At 37.2% G+C, this 19,849-nt stretch overlaps 1 protein-coding gene and 1 long non-coding RNA gene across 2 annotated transcripts; one reads left to right on the plus strand and one right to left on the minus strand.

Moving 5' to 3' along the window:
- Positions 1–56: 56 nt before the first annotated feature.
- pstpip2 (proline-serine-threonine phosphatase interacting protein 2) lies at positions 57–11,787 on the minus strand. Its single transcript, XM_061060845.1, has 14 exons — positions 11,663–11,787; positions 10,566–10,666; positions 6,991–7,065; positions 5,662–5,696; positions 5,455–5,561; positions 5,293–5,355; positions 4,675–4,773; positions 3,811–3,856; positions 2,851–2,930; positions 2,678–2,776; positions 1,656–1,752; positions 1,452–1,536; positions 1,275–1,312; positions 57–1,121 (listed from the first exon to the last, which is right to left on the minus strand). Exons 1-14 carry the CDS (start codon positions 11,693–11,695, stop codon positions 1,066–1,068), a joined length of 1,014 nt encoding a protein of 337 aa, XP_060916828.1. The 5' UTR covers positions 11,696–11,787; the 3' UTR covers positions 57–1,065.
- A 6,750-nt stretch (positions 11,788–18,537) lies between these two features.
- LOC132992464 (uncharacterized) lies at positions 18,538–19,624 on the plus strand. The gene is made up of 2 exons (XR_009676338.1): positions 18,538–18,912; positions 19,022–19,624. It is a non-coding gene; the product is annotated as an uncharacterized LOC132992464 (long non-coding RNA).
- The last annotated feature ends 225 nt before the right edge of the window (positions 19,625–19,849 follow it).

A 19,849-nucleotide genomic window follows, 5' to 3' on the forward strand; every position in this document is an offset into this window, starting at 1 on the left:
TTTGTGTTTGACACTTGACCAGTTAGGAATTATCCAAGAAATAAGAGAAAGAGAAAATGGATAAACAGTCAATTTATTATTACAAAACCAACAGCAGGTCAGTTGCACAGTGAAATGCTGTTTAATCCCTCTTCCCCTCTGCAGTTTCAAAATAAGTCACATTTCCAGAAATGTCTACACATGATTGTGCTCTTAACAGATACAGCAAAATCAAAGTGCAAAGTTTAACAGCAGTTCTGAAGTCCTCCAAAAACAACAACAACCTGTGAAATCATCAACAATAAGCAATTAAATGACTTCAAGGTCCACCTCGCACTCAACTTCCTTACAATAGAAAACAATGCTACACGGCAAGATGTACAAAATGTTGCAGGATGCATGTTGAAAGACAACAAACCGGACTTTAGCAAAGAAAAAGTGAGAAAGTGTCAGAGTCTTCACATCCAACCACAACTTTACTGTTAGCGGACATGCTTCACTCACATTCAAGAGGAAATGACAACTTGTATGCAGATGACGCAACATTTTATGTTTAACATATGAATTCAAAGTATAAAGAGTGTTGCTTCATAAAGTATACAGAAGTGAAGGTACATTCAGAAGTAGGTATGTAGAAGAATAGGCCTCGCACAATATAAATACAGGTATGTGGGTTATAAATATCTAATAAATCTGGATATTAAAAATAACTTTTATATATATTCAGTACTTGATAGCACTGTTATTTGCTTCTCAGTTTTAGCCATTTTGTTTTCACAGAATGTCCTTTACATTGAAATACTGAGCACTAGTCCTGAATGCATGTTTTGATTTTAAAAATACACACAAGAACATAAAGCTATCTCTGTTTATAAAACTGCTATTCTTGATTTTTTTTTTTTGGGGGGGGACCCTGACCTCCCCTTAACAGATGAATTCACACAATAATGACATTCATTTCCATCTGGTATCTTTACAGGAAATCACAAAAGAGGAAGTGACGAGACTTGAGTGTCCTTTATGTCTATAACAAAGCTCCAGCACTGCACAGGGAGTACAATAAATCCACCAGCTGATCTGTGTGTGTTAGTACTCAATAAGACTGTACCCTGCGTCCTGCACCGTTGAGTAGACATTATTATCTGAAATCAAAGGAAACAATTGTTTTAGTGGTTTAGTTTGAAAAGCAGAAGTGTGCAGCAGTGATAAAGTTAATGGTAAAACCACAAGCTCTAATCCCCACACTGAATATACACAGTAAAAAACACACACACAAGTAAAAAACTAAAACTTACCCCTACTGTTGTTTGTTGGATCAGGTAATGGCCCCCGCCTGCAATTCAGAAAAAAAAAAAAAAAAACAGTACAGCCAGTTAGAGCCAAAATATACCAAAGACGTGGCTGACATTCTGAACTGAGGGTGGATAAACAGGCAGGTGACAGCTTCTCCTAGAATCCATCTCTTTTTTTACCTGATGATTGGTGGAGGCATTCGAGGCGGAGGACCTCCGATTGGGGTTCTCTGACCGCTGTAGAAATTCTCATACACAACTGGAGCTGTTTGAGCGGAAGACAGATAGCGTTCAAGTTATGTTGCCTGTTTGTTTTGTGTGCGTTATAATAACCTTCCTCTGGTTAATCGTTAATTTTGTAAATGAGTATCCCTGGATTCCTACTTGGTGGTTTGTCACCGGTCCGCCTGAGGTTCACAAAGTGTTCAATGTCTTCCTGGACATCACACTGTTCCAGCGACTTCCTCACTTCCTCATACAGCTATGTGCACACAAAGAACAAAAAAGATAGGGTAAAATCAAGGTCAGAGTTTAACATAGCCGTATGTTTAAAGGTACGCTATTCTTAGTTAGCGGATGACTCAAATCCTGAACGATTTTTTTTCACATAGTTCGCTATTCATACATCAAGCAGAAACTGAGAAATACCAGCCTTCTTTGAAAGACTTGTGCCCAACATTTGGCTCTACTTTCTGTTTTTTGGTTTTCCCTGAATGCGTCACAATCTTTTTTTCATTGCTGAATGCTCGACCATGTTCACCAGTGAGCAGCAAACTGCTGGTACTGTAACAATAGGTTGTTATAGCAAATGCATTAAAAAAAAAACTACTGAGAGAGAAAAAGAGAACAACAAGGGGAAAAAACTTAAGTAAACAGAAAACAATAAGCTGAATGAAAGAAATAGTCCACATAGAGCTGCCTTTAGCTTTTGGTCAATCTAGTATCAGGCAAGAATGTGGAGTTGAAGCCAGTCTCTAGCCTTCTGGCAAACCACAACAACACGCCCAGCTGTTAGTCAATGGCCAAATTATGCAAAAGTCTTATCGTTATTATAATTAAAACAGATGAGTTATTAAAATATTACTTCCCCCCTGTACAGTTGTTACCAATAAGGAAATGAGCTAAGGAAACCACAACTTTTTTGCATCACGCTGTAAACCTGTTTATTACTGCTGTAAAAAGTGGGCACTTTGTTATCGGCTCGAATAGAGATTCCTTGGCTTTTTTGTAGCCTGCCTCAAGTGGTCACTCGAGGGATTGCGGCTGTTTTGCACTTCTACATTGGCTTCATTTTGCAGCGCTGGCAAATTTGGGGTTTTTCATTAGAAGGGGCCATTTTCACATCCTTTGTTTATAGAAGAATATTGATTATATCAGCTTTATATTACTGCAAATGCAGGCCTTACCTCATCACTGGACACACACTGCAGGGAAAGCTGGTTGAGGTGAGTCCAAACCGCGTTCCTAAGAAAGTTAATACGCTCCATTGCCTGTTTTTCAAACATCTGTAGAAGGGGGAAAAAAAGTAAATGTGTGTTGGTTTTGAACTTCTGGAGTGTGAAGTCTCTTAAAGTCTTACCTCACAGGCCTTCATGTGTTCCTTCAACCAATCATCTGTGACCTTTCCCATTGTCTTCACATTCTGCTGGTATAACCTGTCTAACGGTCAAGATAGATCAGTTAAAAAAAGAGTCTTAATCGATCATAAATCACACTGTGGGCTAACAACCAGGCCAGTCTCATGTGCTTGTTGTAGCAGTTGTGCTAACATGCTTATGCTAATGTCATTAGTTCTACTGGTATTTGGTTTTAAATCAAAGTACTGGAAGATTTCAACCTCAACTAGATGATGGCACTTTTTTATTATTTGAGGTATCCTTTATGTAAAAGTGTGTGTTCAGTTTAATTGCTATTCATCAAATTGCTCTTAAGAAATGTCCCTTTAAACCACATATGTGAACTTAATGATGGCACACAAGGTTTACATTACCAAAGAGATACTTAAGTCTCGCCAGAGATGGACTGACTGACACGTGTTGAAGTGTTTTTAGACAAAACACAGAGACATAAATAACTAAATTTTCCCTCCTTGCATGGTGGTTCACAGCCATTGATGTAGACAATGTAAGCGTGAATGGAAGCAAAATGTAAAAAGTCTCAAAAAGTGCTTCATTACCCCAGTCTGAGCTGCGTTCAGCCTTAATGCTTAGTTTAAGATTTTTTTGCTCGGATCTGTTTTTTTTTGTTTGGTTGTTCACGTTGCTTTTTAAACGTGGCCTGGATCAGACTCCTGTGGGGGTCTACATATGAAAGTATCCCAAATCTGATTTGATAAGATCAGATTCCCTGTGACTTGTGCTGTTCACTCGGTCATAAAAATCTGTAAAAAAATATCAATTATGAGTCACAAGGTCGGATTCAGGTCCCTTTTAGCTGCAGTGTGAACGCAGCCGTAGTCCAGTTTAAGGCCACGTCTCAAAATAAAACAAACAGGACATTGTAAAGATGTGCATGGCAGGTTTTATTTTGAAAAATGTACCTGCTTCTTCTGCGTTCTGTTTTGCTTGTTGTGCTTTTGAGTAGAGCTGAAAGATGACGAAAAAGAAGAGATTAGCACTACATGAAGAAGATCAGATCAGTATTTTCTAATCTGGTTTCTCTGTGTATGTTAGCTAAAGATGATCAGGGGGAACACAATTTGAACACGGGCCTTGTAGTTGTCATGAGATACCGTAACGCATATTGAAATCAACACTTTCGATGCAGCGTTCCTTTTTGGGGTAAAATATATGGGGTTCAAATCTTCTGGAAGAAAGAGTCAACATCTTAAAACTGTTTAGTTGGACAAATGTCAGAAACTAAGCGGTAAAATGTCTATAACAATTTTAATGATTCCCACATGATGTCTTTAAATAGCTTGTTTTAAAAAAAAAAAAAAGGGGCCCCATGTATGGAGGCCATAGTCCTCCAAGCGGGCGGTCCAGGATCGAATCCCACCTGTGGCTCCTTTCCCGCATGTCATTCCCCACTCTCTCTCTCTCTCTCCCTGATGTCCTACTCTATCCACTGTCCTATCTCTCCATTAAAGGCACAAAAAGCCCAAAAATAAATCTTAAAAAAAAAAAAAAAGGTAACAAATCTTAAAACAGGAATGGTTAAAACGGTGCAGTCACTATTTCACTTGATAAGAGGCCTCAACAACTGAGTATGTGTAAACAACTTTCCAAATAAGGGCATTGATCGTCTTGTTGATAGACTGACATTAAACTTTAGGGGATGACTGACGAATTCGCACATAAGTATGGACAGGAATGAGCTCAAAGCATGACCTTTTAGCAGAACCAAAGGCAGTGATCCATGCTTTGTCCAAACTATAAATCGTGCTTCACTGTTATTATGTTACCTTCTCTATGTGCTTTGTGTTGTTGGTGTTGGTGTTACGATTCACGTTCTGATCTGCTTCTTCTTTATCTCGGCACTTCTGCTCGTACGTCTTCTTTGTCTGGGGACAAAGTCAGGATCAAATCAATCCACTTCAGATCCTTTGTACAGAGCATGACAAGCACTTCTTCTTTTAAAACATTAATGGTACTAAATGTTGCCCTGTGGTTCGCTTCCCAGACTGGCCAGCTGAACTTCCCCCACCAAAGAGGAAGAACAGAGAAGGGATGAGCATTTTCACAGTTTTCACATCACAACTGAAACCCCTCTGACACGTCTCCCATTAGAATCAGCCAGGACCACTTTACTCAACTACTTCTGGTTTTCTGGTTTTAAAATCAACAAACACTGTTAGACCTTTGAATAGAAAAACAACATTTTGTCTTTAGTTTGTCAGGTAAATTACTCTTTACTTCTGCATGTGTCCAAAGGCTAACCAGCTCAGCTTCTCGAAAAACAAAACAAGGAAGAGAAAATAAAAATGTGTGAAGGAAAAGGAGTCCTTGAACTAAAAATGATTCCATTAAGAGTCCATGATGATTAACTCTGAACTTCAGACCTGTTTTTATTTTGTACTCACATCCATTGTCTTCTTGAACTGAGAGGACTTCTGTTTGTGGAAAGCATCCATCTGCTGTTCAATCTGGAATCACATGCATCGTATTTAGTCAGAAACCAAACATGTGTTCCAAAGAGGCTGCTCCATAGCAGCATCAAAGTGCTGCAGGATCAAACTGACAACCTTTTTCCTGGCTTCTTTCTGTTTTTCTCTGAAGTCTTCCAGTTTCTTGGCCTCGTCCCTCATGCTCTGTGCCAGCTGTAGGTGTGACAGACTCACGTGTTCAGTCTCTGCGAGGGTTAAAAATGTGGTTTATTGTCTGAGAAGAATAAACTGGAACACAAAGGATATCACAACAGTTCAATGACAGTAAACATATCAGGCACTTACGTAATTTGAACACATCCAGGGATCTTTTTAATGTGCTATGAAGAAAAAGAAAAGAAGATTACAAACTCTGCATTAGATGAGTATACCACTGAACTTGAAAACATCCAGTAGACCTTTTCCACGACACACAACATGCAGAGGATATTAACGTTTATCTGTGGAGTTTCTGACCACCAAGGAGCGATGTTCTAAAGAGTGGCACGAGGCAGCAGTTATGTGCTGAGAAACATAGCAAAGTGCAAACATACAGTAGGTCGTGAAAAGTCTGCTGGCATGTAATCAAACATTAAAAAATGTTTTAAATGCACATAACATTCTTGTTAGACTGAAAAACAGGTTTCCCATGATTCATGCTGTTGACTTCACGACTTCTTGAAACCTTCTTAATCCAACAAAAAAATTCACATATTTATGTTTAGCCTTTACATTTTTGGTAATTTCAAATTGATACTATACCTTTATTTTAATAATCACTAGTGAAGAAAAGTACCAAAGCTTTAAAAACAAAAACAAAAAAACACTCCAGATCTTGAGTCATATTTTTAACTAAAAGTTGCCTCGTGCAAATTAGGAAGAGCACTCTCTAGATTACAGATATGCATAATTAAGACAGTGTGCAGAAGTCAGCCTGCATATTCTGGTGGTTAGAAAACAAGAAATGTAGTAACTCTGACTTTTTGTTGCCATGGTACGTAGAAACACGTATTGATATCGTTTGCATTTTACTAGAATCGTCTCAAAGTGAATGATTTTTCTGATATCTATATGAAGTGAGTACTCTTTTGTTACCCTCCCCCATTAGTCTTCCTTCCTCTTCCTACATAATCAACACCTCTAAACAGAAGCAGCAGCGCAGTTGCACTGAGTGTAACCACAGACAGAATGGGAACTAGTCTTGCTGACATAGACACACCATGTCTACATACAACCTGACAGACTACAACATAAAGAAACTGCAGAACACAAAATAATGCAATCTTCATTTCTGCTTTCAAACTTTTGCACATTTTCCCAAGCTTGATGTCGAGACTGTAAATGTCGCTTGACCTCTCTTTTGTGTTGCACATGGCGGGCGGGGGGGGGGGGGGGGGGGAGCTTAAGAGAGACAGGAAATGTTAGGAGGGGAGAGCGGCGGCTGAAATGCAGAAGAGCCCGAGATTGGATTCGTACCCATGGCTGCTGCTGCTGCTGCTGCTGCTGCTGCTGTGACAAGGACTTAAGCCCTTAGTTGAGGTCAGCAGCATGTCACTGCTGCAAAGACAGACTCTGTATAAAGATCTGTTCACAAAAGAGAAATAACAACCACATCTCAGCGCAGAGGTCACTTACTTCATCTCATTGTGTCCACACACCTTCTTAGACAAACCCAGGAGATCTTTAGCGTACTTCTCTTCAATTGACGCCCTGGAAGAAACAAAAAGAGTCCATGACACACAGCTCAAACAAAGGACGCCTTTAGCTGAGACACTGCAGTTTCATTTACATGTTATCAGTGATGCTGATGATCTAGTTTACATGTACGGACACGGGGTTAGTCATCACTATCAGCCAGTGGACACTTTTAGAAACAGATGTCATAAATTTTCATACTAAATTCCATTTTATTTGTATAATGAAACAATAACAAATAACAGTCTGTTTTGTCATCTGTGTGTCATTACGGATGTCGATCGTGCTGGCTCTGCAAAAAAAAATCTACCTATGGGTGCAAATTCAGGTAATGAAGAACCTGAACCAGAACCTGCAACTGAAGCTGACGCAAACTTTGTCCTGACTGACAAATTCTGTACATTCATAAAAGAAAACATTCAATGTTTAACGTGTGTACAACTACATTCCTGAATATTTGAACAAATAATTGAATGTGTATAAACTGCTAACAGATTCTAAAATTAGGAAATTTAAAGAATATTCCCAAACAGATCACAGAGGGGAGGAATTCTGGTCCAGACTGATCCACTATGAGCACTTATCAGTTAGTCAGAAAACAAAAAAGAAAAGCGCTATACGAGCTCCGGTCCTATTTACCATTTATCTATTATCGATGAGATTACATTGTCAGTAAAAATCTAGACCCTATGTGTGTGGAACAAGACAAGACACGGGATCCATTCTAGTTACACTGACCCCACTTTCTCTTACTGTCATAGTGTTGTGTCTTCCGATTCAGGAAGTAAACAGGGCCATCAGACACTCAGCTGACACCGTGCAATTTAAAGGAAAACACGACAAGGCCTTTCTGTGTAACAGTACAAGTATCTGTGCGCTGTTTGGTGCATATTAATGAATGCATTTTTACATCACTGACCAAAAACAACATTGAGTAAATTCCTATATTCTTATTTTGATAGGAATAAATGCAATATCAAGTCCAAAGCTCTCCTCCCCCCTCTGCCAATACATCTACACTATACATTATATGAATTCAAAACATTTCCTTTATTTGCATTCTTATCCACATAAGTCAAACATAAATATTTGAATGGTCTTTATATTTTGGTTTTCTTGTTTTTTTTTAACCACATGGTATTTCAAGCACGAGTCCAGAATGTAGATTTTGTGGCTGTTGTTGCGATATTTTGGAAACCTTTGTAAAAACTTCACATGCTAAAATGAGGATACTTTCAGTTACGTTATTATGTAATATCCTCACGTGCTACATAAGTATAGTTGCTTGTGTGCGTGCGTGCATGCGTGCGTGCGTTCATGTGTGTGTGTATTTGTGTGTGTGGAGGGCTATTGCGCAGTGTTTCCCTTAAGTTTGTAATGTGCCAACAAACTTTCCTTAAAGTTGCTTGAATTTTAGTTCAACATAATACAAAACCCTTTTCTGACTCAGGGGTTGCCTGACACAATTCCAGCCCAAGTTTAAAATTTTGAAAGGGTGGGTCAAAACTAACTTCAATCACTCAACAGAGAGAGAGCGAGAAAGTATACCAGGTCATTAGAGACACTTAACTCACACACGCAAAAAAGCATACGAAATATGAGCAAAGACCAAAACCATCCGTAGCTGCAGTGTGTAGTAGGTCAATGAGCAAAACACAGCAGCACATTATGTGAGTTGTTGTAGCTGGAGAAGAGCGTCTATCAGCACAAAACCAGCCTGAACAATACTGTGTGAGCAACTGTGTATCACGGCACCAGTCATCTGCTTCTGCACTACTCATCTCTGTATATAACTGAACAAACATAACAAAGGAGGAAACTAAAAATCCTTTTTACACTCGTTTTACTAGAGATGTAACGATTGGGACAATCAGGGCCGATTCCAACAACAATGTTTGTTTCATGACTTCTTTTTGAGTAAGTCTCGCACACTGCCAACATTTTCTCTCATGTTTGACGATGGAAACAAGTCAGAGTTTGTTCAACAGGTGACTCCCTCTGCCCAATAAAAAAAAAAAACCTCTTCTCTGAGTCAGGAGTTACATGCACTAGATCCCAGAATTAAATTGATTTGGCACAACAAATAAACTTCGGCTACTGACATCGGTTCATGGGTTATTATTTGCGGATGTCTGTCAACAGAGATAATATCGGTGCATCCCCACTTTTACTTTAATCTTTTTTTCTTAAGTTGTTTACAGTTATTTGTATATATTAAATCATTAGCAACGTTACATTTTCAATTTGTATTGTTAATCAAAACACCAACTGGTTATATGACTAAATGCTTTTGTAATACTGCAACAGTGCACAGCTCTGTTTTTTTAATACTTAACTTTGTGTTATTATTTTATCATACTTCATTTTGTGTTTTATTTGCACACTTGCTTTGGCAATTTATGTTTCCCATGCAAGAGACAGAGAAAGAGAGAGAGAGGAAGTGAGAGAGGTAGAGTTAGAGAGAGAGAGAGGGGGAGAGAGGAGGTCAGATAACGAATCTCAAGAGGAAGGAGGAAATCAAAACATTTGTATGACTCTATTATAGAACAGATCAAAATCAGGCTGCTACAGGACTGTAATATAGTCAACTTTTCCAGATAAATTAATTGCTGTAATTCTTCTATCATGCAACAATAGTGTGCAGGAGTAAATGCTGGTCTTCTAGTAGATTGCATTATAAAGGTAGAAAAACTCTTCTGATCAGAATATCAAACTACAATTCAAATTCAAATTCTAAACAAATTCTATACTGCTGCCTTTAAAGTTAATGAGAATGTTTCCTGGCTTTCAGTGCTGTCATGACATGTTTAGATATAACAGATTTTAAAACACCTGAACGGTGACCAGCTGTTGATCATTTCTTTGTACTTTATGTTCTGTGATGAGATGATAAAACCCCTCAACCCTAACCTGGCCCTTCAACTATGTGAACAACTTCCTCCTCACGTAGAAATGTTTAACCTTTTCGCATTGCTTTCATTAATTGCTCCATATCAATTGACACTATGGAGGTATAATATCTCTTTCACTAATACATCGTGCAACTTTCTACTATAATGACTCTACAAATTCTATATTTCACATTCCTCCTTTTTTTTTTTTTTTACTTTTCTTCTTCTGTCCTTATCTGACTTTTGTTCACTTACCCGTACTATGTCAATCACTGAAAATATAAGTAACTGTTTTTTTCATATCACCTATTCTAAATACTGCTGCACGAATAAAGTTCACTGTGATTGTGATCAAAACCAAGAAGACAGCCCACAAGAGCCTACAAACTGAACTTTATCACCCTGTTCGTATCACTAGCCGTAACCTTTATTATGCCTTTAAGCATTGCTGCCTAGTTAACGCATGATAAGAACTACCACAAATTCAGAGCCAGTGTACAGTCTTGATGACCTGGAACAGATCAGAACTTACACAAGAATATCTTCAAATTCAAATAAACTTTATAAAACCCACTACAGGGGCCGTTGGTCCTGGTTACACCCTCACATAGAACATGGTATTACCTCGCTTTCATGAACTCCTCCACCTCCTTGCACGTCCTCTTGCCATCATTGAGATACTGAATGATCGCATCATAGCCACCGGTGCTGGTCAAGTCAGAGTTCTGTCAGCAAGATGGAAAATATTTCATTCTGATTATCCTCTATGGATTAAAAATGTGGTACATTTGGAGATACTCTGTTAGATTCAATGCCCTGGCAATATAGAGATATTCAATGATACAAATGTCTGGAGTGGATTCACACTTAAACTGATCAAAATCTGCTCTACACTCAGACATAATCATATGCTTTAACATTAAGATCACAGTAACACAGAGTGTTAAATTGATGTTTTGCTCATAACTTCTCCACAATTAAGGTAAGCTGAGGAGAGCAACATCATATAATCAACATACAGTAACCATGGAGATGTTCAAATCAGTAGATAACTGACTTTATATCTCTTTAAAGTGATAATAAAGCAAGGTTATTGTGCTGTTAAATACATTAGATTTGACTCTAGGAATTAATTTGAATATAAAGGTAGTTGTGTTATGATAGGGTTTTTGTTATTTTAAGTATTGCACTTAAAAACTACTGGATTTGGCTTACTACGACTTTAGTGAGTATCCCATTTTCTATGCTACTTTACAATACACCACTTTTTACTTTACTTTTTTTTAGTAACTTTATAGTTTTTGGGCTACATAGACTACTTCTGATTCAATACCAAAAACGTATGATTAGTTGATAATGACTAAGACCATAAAATGCAACTTTTACATCCCTGCACAAGTTATTCAACTAATAACAAAATATAGTAAGTAGCCTATTCACCTGTTTTACTTTTAATACTTGAGGTTTATTTTACTTACGTCTTGTCATAGGTATGATATTCTAGACATAATGTAACGCGCCTATACTTCAATATAAAATGTAATATTAACACTTTTAATAGTTTTGAAACCCACAAAGAGAGATGGAGCATTAGTCAAAAAGAAAGACAACCTAAAGTGAAATGGAGCGATACAGAATAACATTCCTGCCAATATTCAGCACAAATATTAACTTCTTTTTTTTTTTTTTTTAAATCTAAAACCACAGCAGTAGACACTTACCCAGAAGAAATCCTGAAAATGGAGGTTTTTCATAGCTGTAGTAACAGACTGAGAGACCGCAGTGTGGCACAGGTCTGGTGTCTGACTGACAGTGACCGTTAAACTCTGCTTGATAAAGAGGACTGTGGGAGTTAACATCAACAGTTCTCACGCTCAGTTTGATCGTGCTGCCCCCTAGTGGTCGGTGAATGTATGCACACGGTTAATTATGGAAGCGATTACTGATCAAAATTCAAATGATAAAGCTAATTTGGAAAATTCAAATGCATTAACAGAAATGCTTTTTAATTTTCAGAATATGAGTGTATTATTTGACTCAAAAATAAAATGATGATTAATTTATCTAATTTGAACTTTAGTTTTCAACTTCAAAAATGCACATTCTTTGACTAAATTAAAATGAAGAAGAAAATGACATTTGCTTTATCATTTTCAAAAAATGCCCCGCTAAATGTATAATCATAATTCAAATGAAAAAGCTAATTTAAAAATGAAAATACATTAAAAGAAACACGTTTTAATTTTCAGATTATAGGTGCATTATTTGACCTATATTTAAAATGAACATTCAGTCATCCAGTTTGCATTATACTTTTACTCTCTATGTATGCATATTGTATGACATAATTCAAATGAAAACGAAAAGGTCTTTGGCTTTTTTGTTTTCAAACTTGCCGTGCTAAGAAGTGATCATAATTCAAACCAACTCGAAAACGAAATGGCAAAGTGGACTTCCATAGTTAATAGCATCAGTCAGGTATAAAGTTAAACTTGTTGGGACACAGACAGAAATCATCAATATTGATGTCTCTTCTGAGCCAGCGAAGCAAACACGACCATCAAGAAGATGATTGATTAACAAGGTGATCAACAGCACGCTGCCGACAGCCTTTGTTTACTTTTTCACATAAAAAATATACAATGCACTCACTGTGATTTCTTTTTATGTGAAAAAGTAAACAAAGGCTGTCACTAGTGTCCTGAAGAGGTAGGTCTGCCTCTTTGTCTACAGGGGGCACCAAGATCAACACAAAACAAAAGTTCCTCACAAAAGCTGATTTAAAATATAGGCTGATAGTGGGGAAAAACTATGACTTCAACTTAGCTTGTGAAAGTCAGTTTGTTAGTGAGGTGATTATTATTCTTAGTTAAGGAAGAAGTGTTTAGATTATTAATTTATGAGAAGAAGTAAGCCTACTAATATCACATAAAAAATGTACTCAAATCCATGCCCTGTATTTAAAAAAATGTCCTTATGTCCTTATGAATCTAGGCCTGTTTAACTGCACAAAAATGTAACATATTATTAAAAGACATACGTACATGAATAGGCTACATCCTTAATGGTTGCAGTGCATGTAAGGAAGGAAACAGGAAAGTTAATATAAATGCTTTGAATCATAGAACTGGCTATTCAGGTATAATCATAAACACTACATGATAGAGAAAAATGAAAAATAATGCATCATTTTAACAAGGAAGCAGAATGTATCCATACTGATATAGCCTAGATACTGTATTACAACCACCCTTAATAATCTGTCTATTTGTTAAGTAGGACAGTTACTAGGACAGAAAAAAACATGTGGGTACACTTCATTTAACATTATGTAATTTCCTCAATTCTTTAATTATATGATACTGCATTATGTGTGTCAATGACGTGACCTCATACAGTGTGTCACAATATTTATGAAGGGAAGTGGGAAGAGTTGAGCGGCAGGTTTGGGCAGTCAGGTGATCGGAAATGATGGTTCATCGCAGGTCAGGTTAAGTAACAAGGTCTGAAATGACAGGAGAAAATAAACAATCACAATAAGGAAAAAAGAGAGCCTTATTTAAAAAGATTAAATAAGGCTAATGTTTAAAAGGAATCCCAGTATTTGTGGCAGGGTAGGAAAGCTGTATGATTAGGAATAAAGTGGGAAAATAATCTAATACTAAGAAGTTCCCATCACATGTGCAAAATAAATTAAATGAAAAATGTATTCCAACCATAACACCTTAAGACACACATGCATTCAGTCCACACCTGATGGCCATATATCGCTATGAGCCGGTGTTTGAGACATTATCTGTAAAAGGTTGATTTTTCACTTTTTTTTAGGGAAAACCGGGGGACTAGAGTTCAGAATTACTGAATTATTTTTCCAAGAAAAAGGACAATACTGCAGTCAACTTGCATCAGAATCTTTATTATAGACAACTTTTTGCCATGACATTAGTTCATTTATTGTCTGCAGCGGCTCATTGGTGGCCTCGATCTTGAGGTCAACAGTGTCACTGAAAACGTGTTCTCAGTTTTCCTCAACATTTGTTATTCCGTGTTTAAATACTTACGTAAAGAAACCTTGTGACATTCTCTGAAATGATTTAACTTACATCAGAGGATTGTTTAAGACAAACAGACAAACCGGTGAAACCAACCCGTCTAACCTGTGAAGTGTTAGAGAACATCAGAGTTAATGTTTAATAATGACTTTGTTCTTTCCCCCGAAAGGCATGGGAACCTGCTTTGACCTCCTCCACTTCCAAACATCATCCACAACATCAAAACAACAACAACAACAACAACAATAACACACCGTATGTTGACGTGCAGGTAAAGCACATGACTAAACTGTGCAGGTATACTGTAGCTCTGATAAGCCTGTTCAGAGTACACGAGCAGTGAAAACACCCTCTGCCTCTCTTCATAATACGTCAGCATGTGGCAATAAAAGTCAAGCACAGAGGGCTCACTGATTTATAACATCTGTTATCAGCGAAGAGGCCCGAGCTCTCTGCAGCCTCGTGACCTTTCTTTTTGCAATTTAGATGGACTAGATTTTTCTTGAAATTTTAAGTTTTGAGGTGATTCAATTCAATTCTTCCAGTGTACACCACTTTCCACTTCAAGATGGTATTTAAAGCATCAGTTAAAGCTATATGTCTCCCTTTGTAAGATTGGTTTGATAATTGTATACAAACATGACATCAATAATAACATCTTAGGCTGTGAGTTGTTGCAACATTTCACAAGTCTGTTTGTTGTTAGAAGTTTCACCAAAGAGATATTCCCCCCTCTCAGTGTTGCACATGGTTTCATTTAAGACTGTTGGAGGCTGACGCACATTCAAACCCTGGCTGACGTACTAATATAAAACTTTTTTTTTCTTCCTGTATTAAAACACGTATTTAACAGCTAATTGGGTGCAGCACAAGATTCTAAGACAAATTCCCCCATGACAAAAAAGTGTAACATATTGTATCATATCGTATCGTTTCTTACCGTATTGTATCGTGTTGATTTTGATTTGAATTTTGATTCCGAACATGTAACATAAGACAAATGTGAACATTAAAAAACAGACAGAAAATGAATAATAATTACAAACAGTGGAAAGTATAATGCAGTAAAAATTGTCTGACACTTAGATATTTAAGTGACATGTCCGAAAAGGAGTGAGGAGGAGTAAAAACAAAAATGAAATTAAAGTAAATCCCACCCCCTCTCCATCTATAAAGCTAGCTTCCTATTTTTAATATGATTGTAAATTTATAATATAATATAATATGAAAAAATTAAGTATTGTATCGTATTGTAGCATTTACTGTTGCGTTGTATCATATTATGTCATATTGTATGGTGACATATCATATCGTGTTGTGACGTATCCTATCGTATCGTGTCGTGTCATCTTATTGCATTGTGTCATATTGTATGGTATCATATCGTATTGTGTTGTGACGTATCTTATCCTATCGTGTCATCTTATCGTATCGTATCTTATCGTATCGTGTTGTATTGTATCGTATTGATTTTGATTTGAATTTTGATTCCAAACATAAGACAAATGTGAACATTTAGGAACATAAGTAATAATTACAAACAGTGAAAATTGTAATGCAGAAAAAATGGTCAGACACTTAAATATTTAAGTGACATGTCCGAAAAGGAGTGGCAAGGAGTAAATACAAAAAAGAAGTATCGTATTGTATAATTTCCTGTTGCGTCGTATCGTATCTTATCGTATTGTATGATTTCTTGTTGCATTGTATCGTATGGTATATAATATTGTATCATATGGTATCGTATCATATCACATGTGACATCTGTCCTCTTTTCCTTTTGAATTGTTACATTATAGTGGTGTTAAAGAAACAGATAGTTATACTGAATCAATGTAATGATAAGGATGTTTTGTTATTGTCCTACAAACTTTTGTTATATTTGATGTAATTGGCCAGTGCGAAAAAAAAATCATTTTAAACATTCTCCACAATAAATATATTGTTCACAGTTATCTTTAATATCTAGCCTCTTTACAAAGAAGATGAATACATTTAATAGTCCTACATGTAAACATGTGCTATATTTAACAGCTGAACAGCTCCTCATGTAAGTATTATGATAAGCTCTTTACCTCGTCATCCTGCATGCTTCATGTGTGTCCTTGTATATTAAATCTGTTTCTATTATTGTTGTAAAGATACAATAATCAAATTACCAATTTAAAGAGGAAAGCAAAGGTTGGATAAAAATTCAGCCTCGTTAATCTTATCAGGTCTTCTTCTGATTGGACGGTAAAGGTCTGGAGCTACAGGTTGGGAATCACTTTTCTTAAACTGTTAGCCATATATACAAATATTTTAAAGTAGCTAAAAGTGCACTGGATAAGCATTAATGAACAAATATTGTAATACAATTAAGAACACAGATTTTTCCGAATAAGTAGTTCAACTTTTGATGCTTTTGGCACATTTCAGTTACACTTTATTTATTTATTTTAAATTGAATATTTTACATACATGTATTGGCTTATTGGTACTTGTAAAGAGTCTGAATTTCCCTACAGTTATTTTAGGTCATGCTTATGTTTTGGTTCCCCTCTTCTTGTTAATATGTCATATAGTTCCTGTATTCAATTTCCTGTAATCCCCCTATTTTTTTGAAAGTGTGTCACTGTCTCCAGTGCGCGATGAATCAGTTTTCTTACATCAAACGAACATATGCTACTCTAGTCCAGCCAGTGCCTCTCAGATCACCTGACTGCAGACGCTGATATTTCCTCGGAACTTCCTTGTTTCTGCAGATGGCGAGAGCTAGCTGCAGGCAAGCTGAGACATGTTTATGATGCATGTGCTGAGCAGAATATTCAGACCTGGGCCCTTTCCTGGCAAACTTTGCTAAATTTCAGTCTATCAGTTTTCAGTTTCTGTTGCTTAAGGTCACAGCCCTGCTGTTTGTAATGAAATTAGACGCCGCTGTGTTGCTTTAAGAAATGCCTCTCTGATGACAAAATGAACTCAGTCTACAAATGTTGTTTTTAATGTTGTCCAGACATCACATGCATAACATATTTTCATACAAACACTTCCTTCTGATCACATGCCATGCTGGTTATTTAGCAGTCTTTATATAATCTATAAAATGACGTTAGTGTTACATGGCCTACATTCAGCAAACAACCCCAATGTCCAATTATCTTATCACCATCGGCCCGTTAGGACACAAAATCAGCTACCGATGCTTCTGTGAACTGTTGTTGTCCATTCTTACGCTGACAAAAACAGTAAAACTTTATGGGATTATATAAGTGTGAGGTTAAAACTATCTTCTCTCTTAATCAGTGTGATCTGTCATGCTTAAATCTTGCTTCACATGACACACTGTAGGAGGTTTGTTTTTAACTTCCTGCCATGGTGGTTGTGACCTAATTCAAAAATCTATATATTTCACTTGAAGAGAATCTGATATTATCAAATAAATCTGAAAATGATAATCCAAATATGTTTTAATATAGTACATTTATTCTAATAGATTCCTAAAATGTGGGGCGCAGGCAGCCTAGTGGTTAATGCGTGTGCCCCATGTAAAGAGGCTGTAGTCCTCTAAGCAGACGGCCAGGTTTAAAATCTGCCCTGTGGCTCCTTTCCTGCCTGAAAATGCAACACTGTTCAAGGTTTTAAATAAAATGTATTTAATTTAAGTACAATTTTGATCCAGTTTTGAAATTGTTATTGTATTTTTCAAGGCCATACACGCTCTTAGGTTTCCAGGACACAGAAACACATGGCATACATGTATCATGGAGGCATGCGCCGGTGCATAAATCCAGTGAACATCTACGAATAAAGCAGCAGATACAACAGAAAGAGGGAGAAAAAAAATGTGTCAGGTATTAAAGCAATGACGTAAAAAAAAAAAGCTTGTCACAGCAAAGACAAATCATGTCAAACACATCTATTAATGATGCTCCAGGACGTCAGGATCCAATCAGAGAGCACACTTAGACTTAATCGTCCACATTCAAATAATCCCAAATCATGTCCCAGGGAGACCCCCCCCCCCCCCCCCCCCCACACACACACACACACACACACACACACACACACACACACACACACACACACACACACACACACACACACACACACACACATACACACCCAACTGTCACTTAATCTACTCAGCATATACATGTTTAAGAAGCGGTTTCAGTTCACACAGATCCTTCTGCTTTCTTTTTCTTTTCTAAAGAATCCTGGACTGAGAGGAATTTTTGAGCCAGACCAGCTGTTTGAAATGTGAATTACCTGAGTTGAGAGAGGTCTGACCAAACAACAGTTGCATCGAAGGAAAGTTCTTGTGACAATTTCCAGCACAAGTTGTCATCAGACGGTTTAGAGTTTGGATGATGTGGTGATTGTATCCATTCAGTTTCTTATATTGTGTGAGCTTTTAGCATTTTTGACCAAATTACCTGTTTTTATATTTTCATGTATAGTTTGATATTTGAGGCTCCATACATCTAAAATGTAATGTCTTTATATGACCCCTTTTACTGTCCTTAAACTGCTCATGTGTGTCCTTAAACATGTATATGTTCATTAAAGTGCAAACACAAACCCTTTGGCACAAACAGCGCAGTAATCCTACTTGTTGTGTTCTACGAATTGTAAAATACGTAGGTTCACGTTTTACATAATGCAGCTGATTAAAAGAGCCAGAAAACAATTCTGTGAACACGGACGTCTACCTCGGTGTGGGAGGAACTTGGCTGTAGCCTTCGGGGATTCCTCAGCCACGAAGTTACGTCACACAGCAGTATTTAAGCACCGGCACTGCTATCAATAGGTCAAACCTGTTGCCACTTGTCAAACAACAACCAGAGAGCTTTCACAGCGCCGAGGGGAAGAGAAACTGAACCATTAAATGTTTTCTTTGCTTTTGAGGAGCATTGTTGTCACAGAAATGGCTAGCCATGGTGAGTTGCGAGGATATTTTATTTAACCTGGCATGTTTTTATTTAATCTTCATAAAGGCATACTTGTGTGATGTCATCGATACTCAAATTGTCTCTCTTTTGCCCTCAGATTATCCTGAAACTCTTGAGACCTGCGCACACGAGCTGCGTCAAATTGGAGACCTACTAGACTGGAAATACAAGCTGCTGGAGATTCTCATGAAGAACTACAAGACTGTCACAAAAATCTAACAGGACGCGGCAGCATTTCAAGAGGAATTTTGGCTAAACTGAATGGCAATGAGAGCCAGAGCAGAAGAGTGTCAGGTATTGACTCATTAGAGGCAAAATGGCTGCACTCAAGGTGGATGTAAGCATGTGGAAACCCCCGGATGGACATGTTTGACATGATGTGGACTCTCTGTGGACTGCTTTATTATTCCAGACTAGAGCTCTGCAGAGGAAGCCAGATGTGTGGGATGTTTTTGATCCACCAATTGGGACCCATTGGTGACAAAAGTGGAACATTTGAATGGAAGTCATGCTAGGAGGTGCTGATGTCACATGCTCTATACATACTAATGTATATATGTACGGACATTTAATAATGTTATTCTCTGTGAATTAACTTATGTCAACTGAAGAATTAAGACTCTTTCTTTATTGTGATAACACTTTCTTTCTATCTTTGGAAGTATTTCATGTGGTTAATAAATAATTGCAATTCGATCAATCCAGTATCTGGTCTGATAATCTGTTTCATAACTGACAAAGTAGAAAACTGACTAAAGTAAGACTGACGCCAACAATTGTCATCAAAGTTAGGTCATAAATTTAGCATGTTTGGAAATATGCTAAAAGCTCTTAACAGCTAAATCAGAGGATAGTGTCAACCCTGTTGGCTGAATGTTAAAATGCCATCGGTTAGCTTAGCTAAGCATGAAGCTCAATACAGAGA

The sequence above is a fragment of the Labrus mixtus genome, chromosome 17 (genome assembly GCF_963584025.1).
Source record: "Labrus mixtus chromosome 17, fLabMix1.1, whole genome shotgun sequence".
In the NCBI taxonomy this organism is placed as follows: Eukaryota; Metazoa; Chordata; class Actinopteri; order Labriformes; family Labridae; genus Labrus; species Labrus mixtus.

Coding starts and splice junctions, on each gene's coding strand:
- pstpip2 (XM_061060845.1), bottom strand. CDS start 11,695: ATGAAAAACCTCCATTTTCAGGATTTCTTCTGG. Junction 2,777..2,850: donor AACACATGAAGGCCTGTGAG/GTAAGACTTTAA, acceptor CCCCTTCTACAG/ATGTTTGAAAAACAGGCAAT. Junction 1,313..1,451: donor ATGCCTCCACCAATCATCAG/GTAAAAAAAGAG, acceptor TCTGAATTGCAG/GCGGGGGCCATTACCTGATC.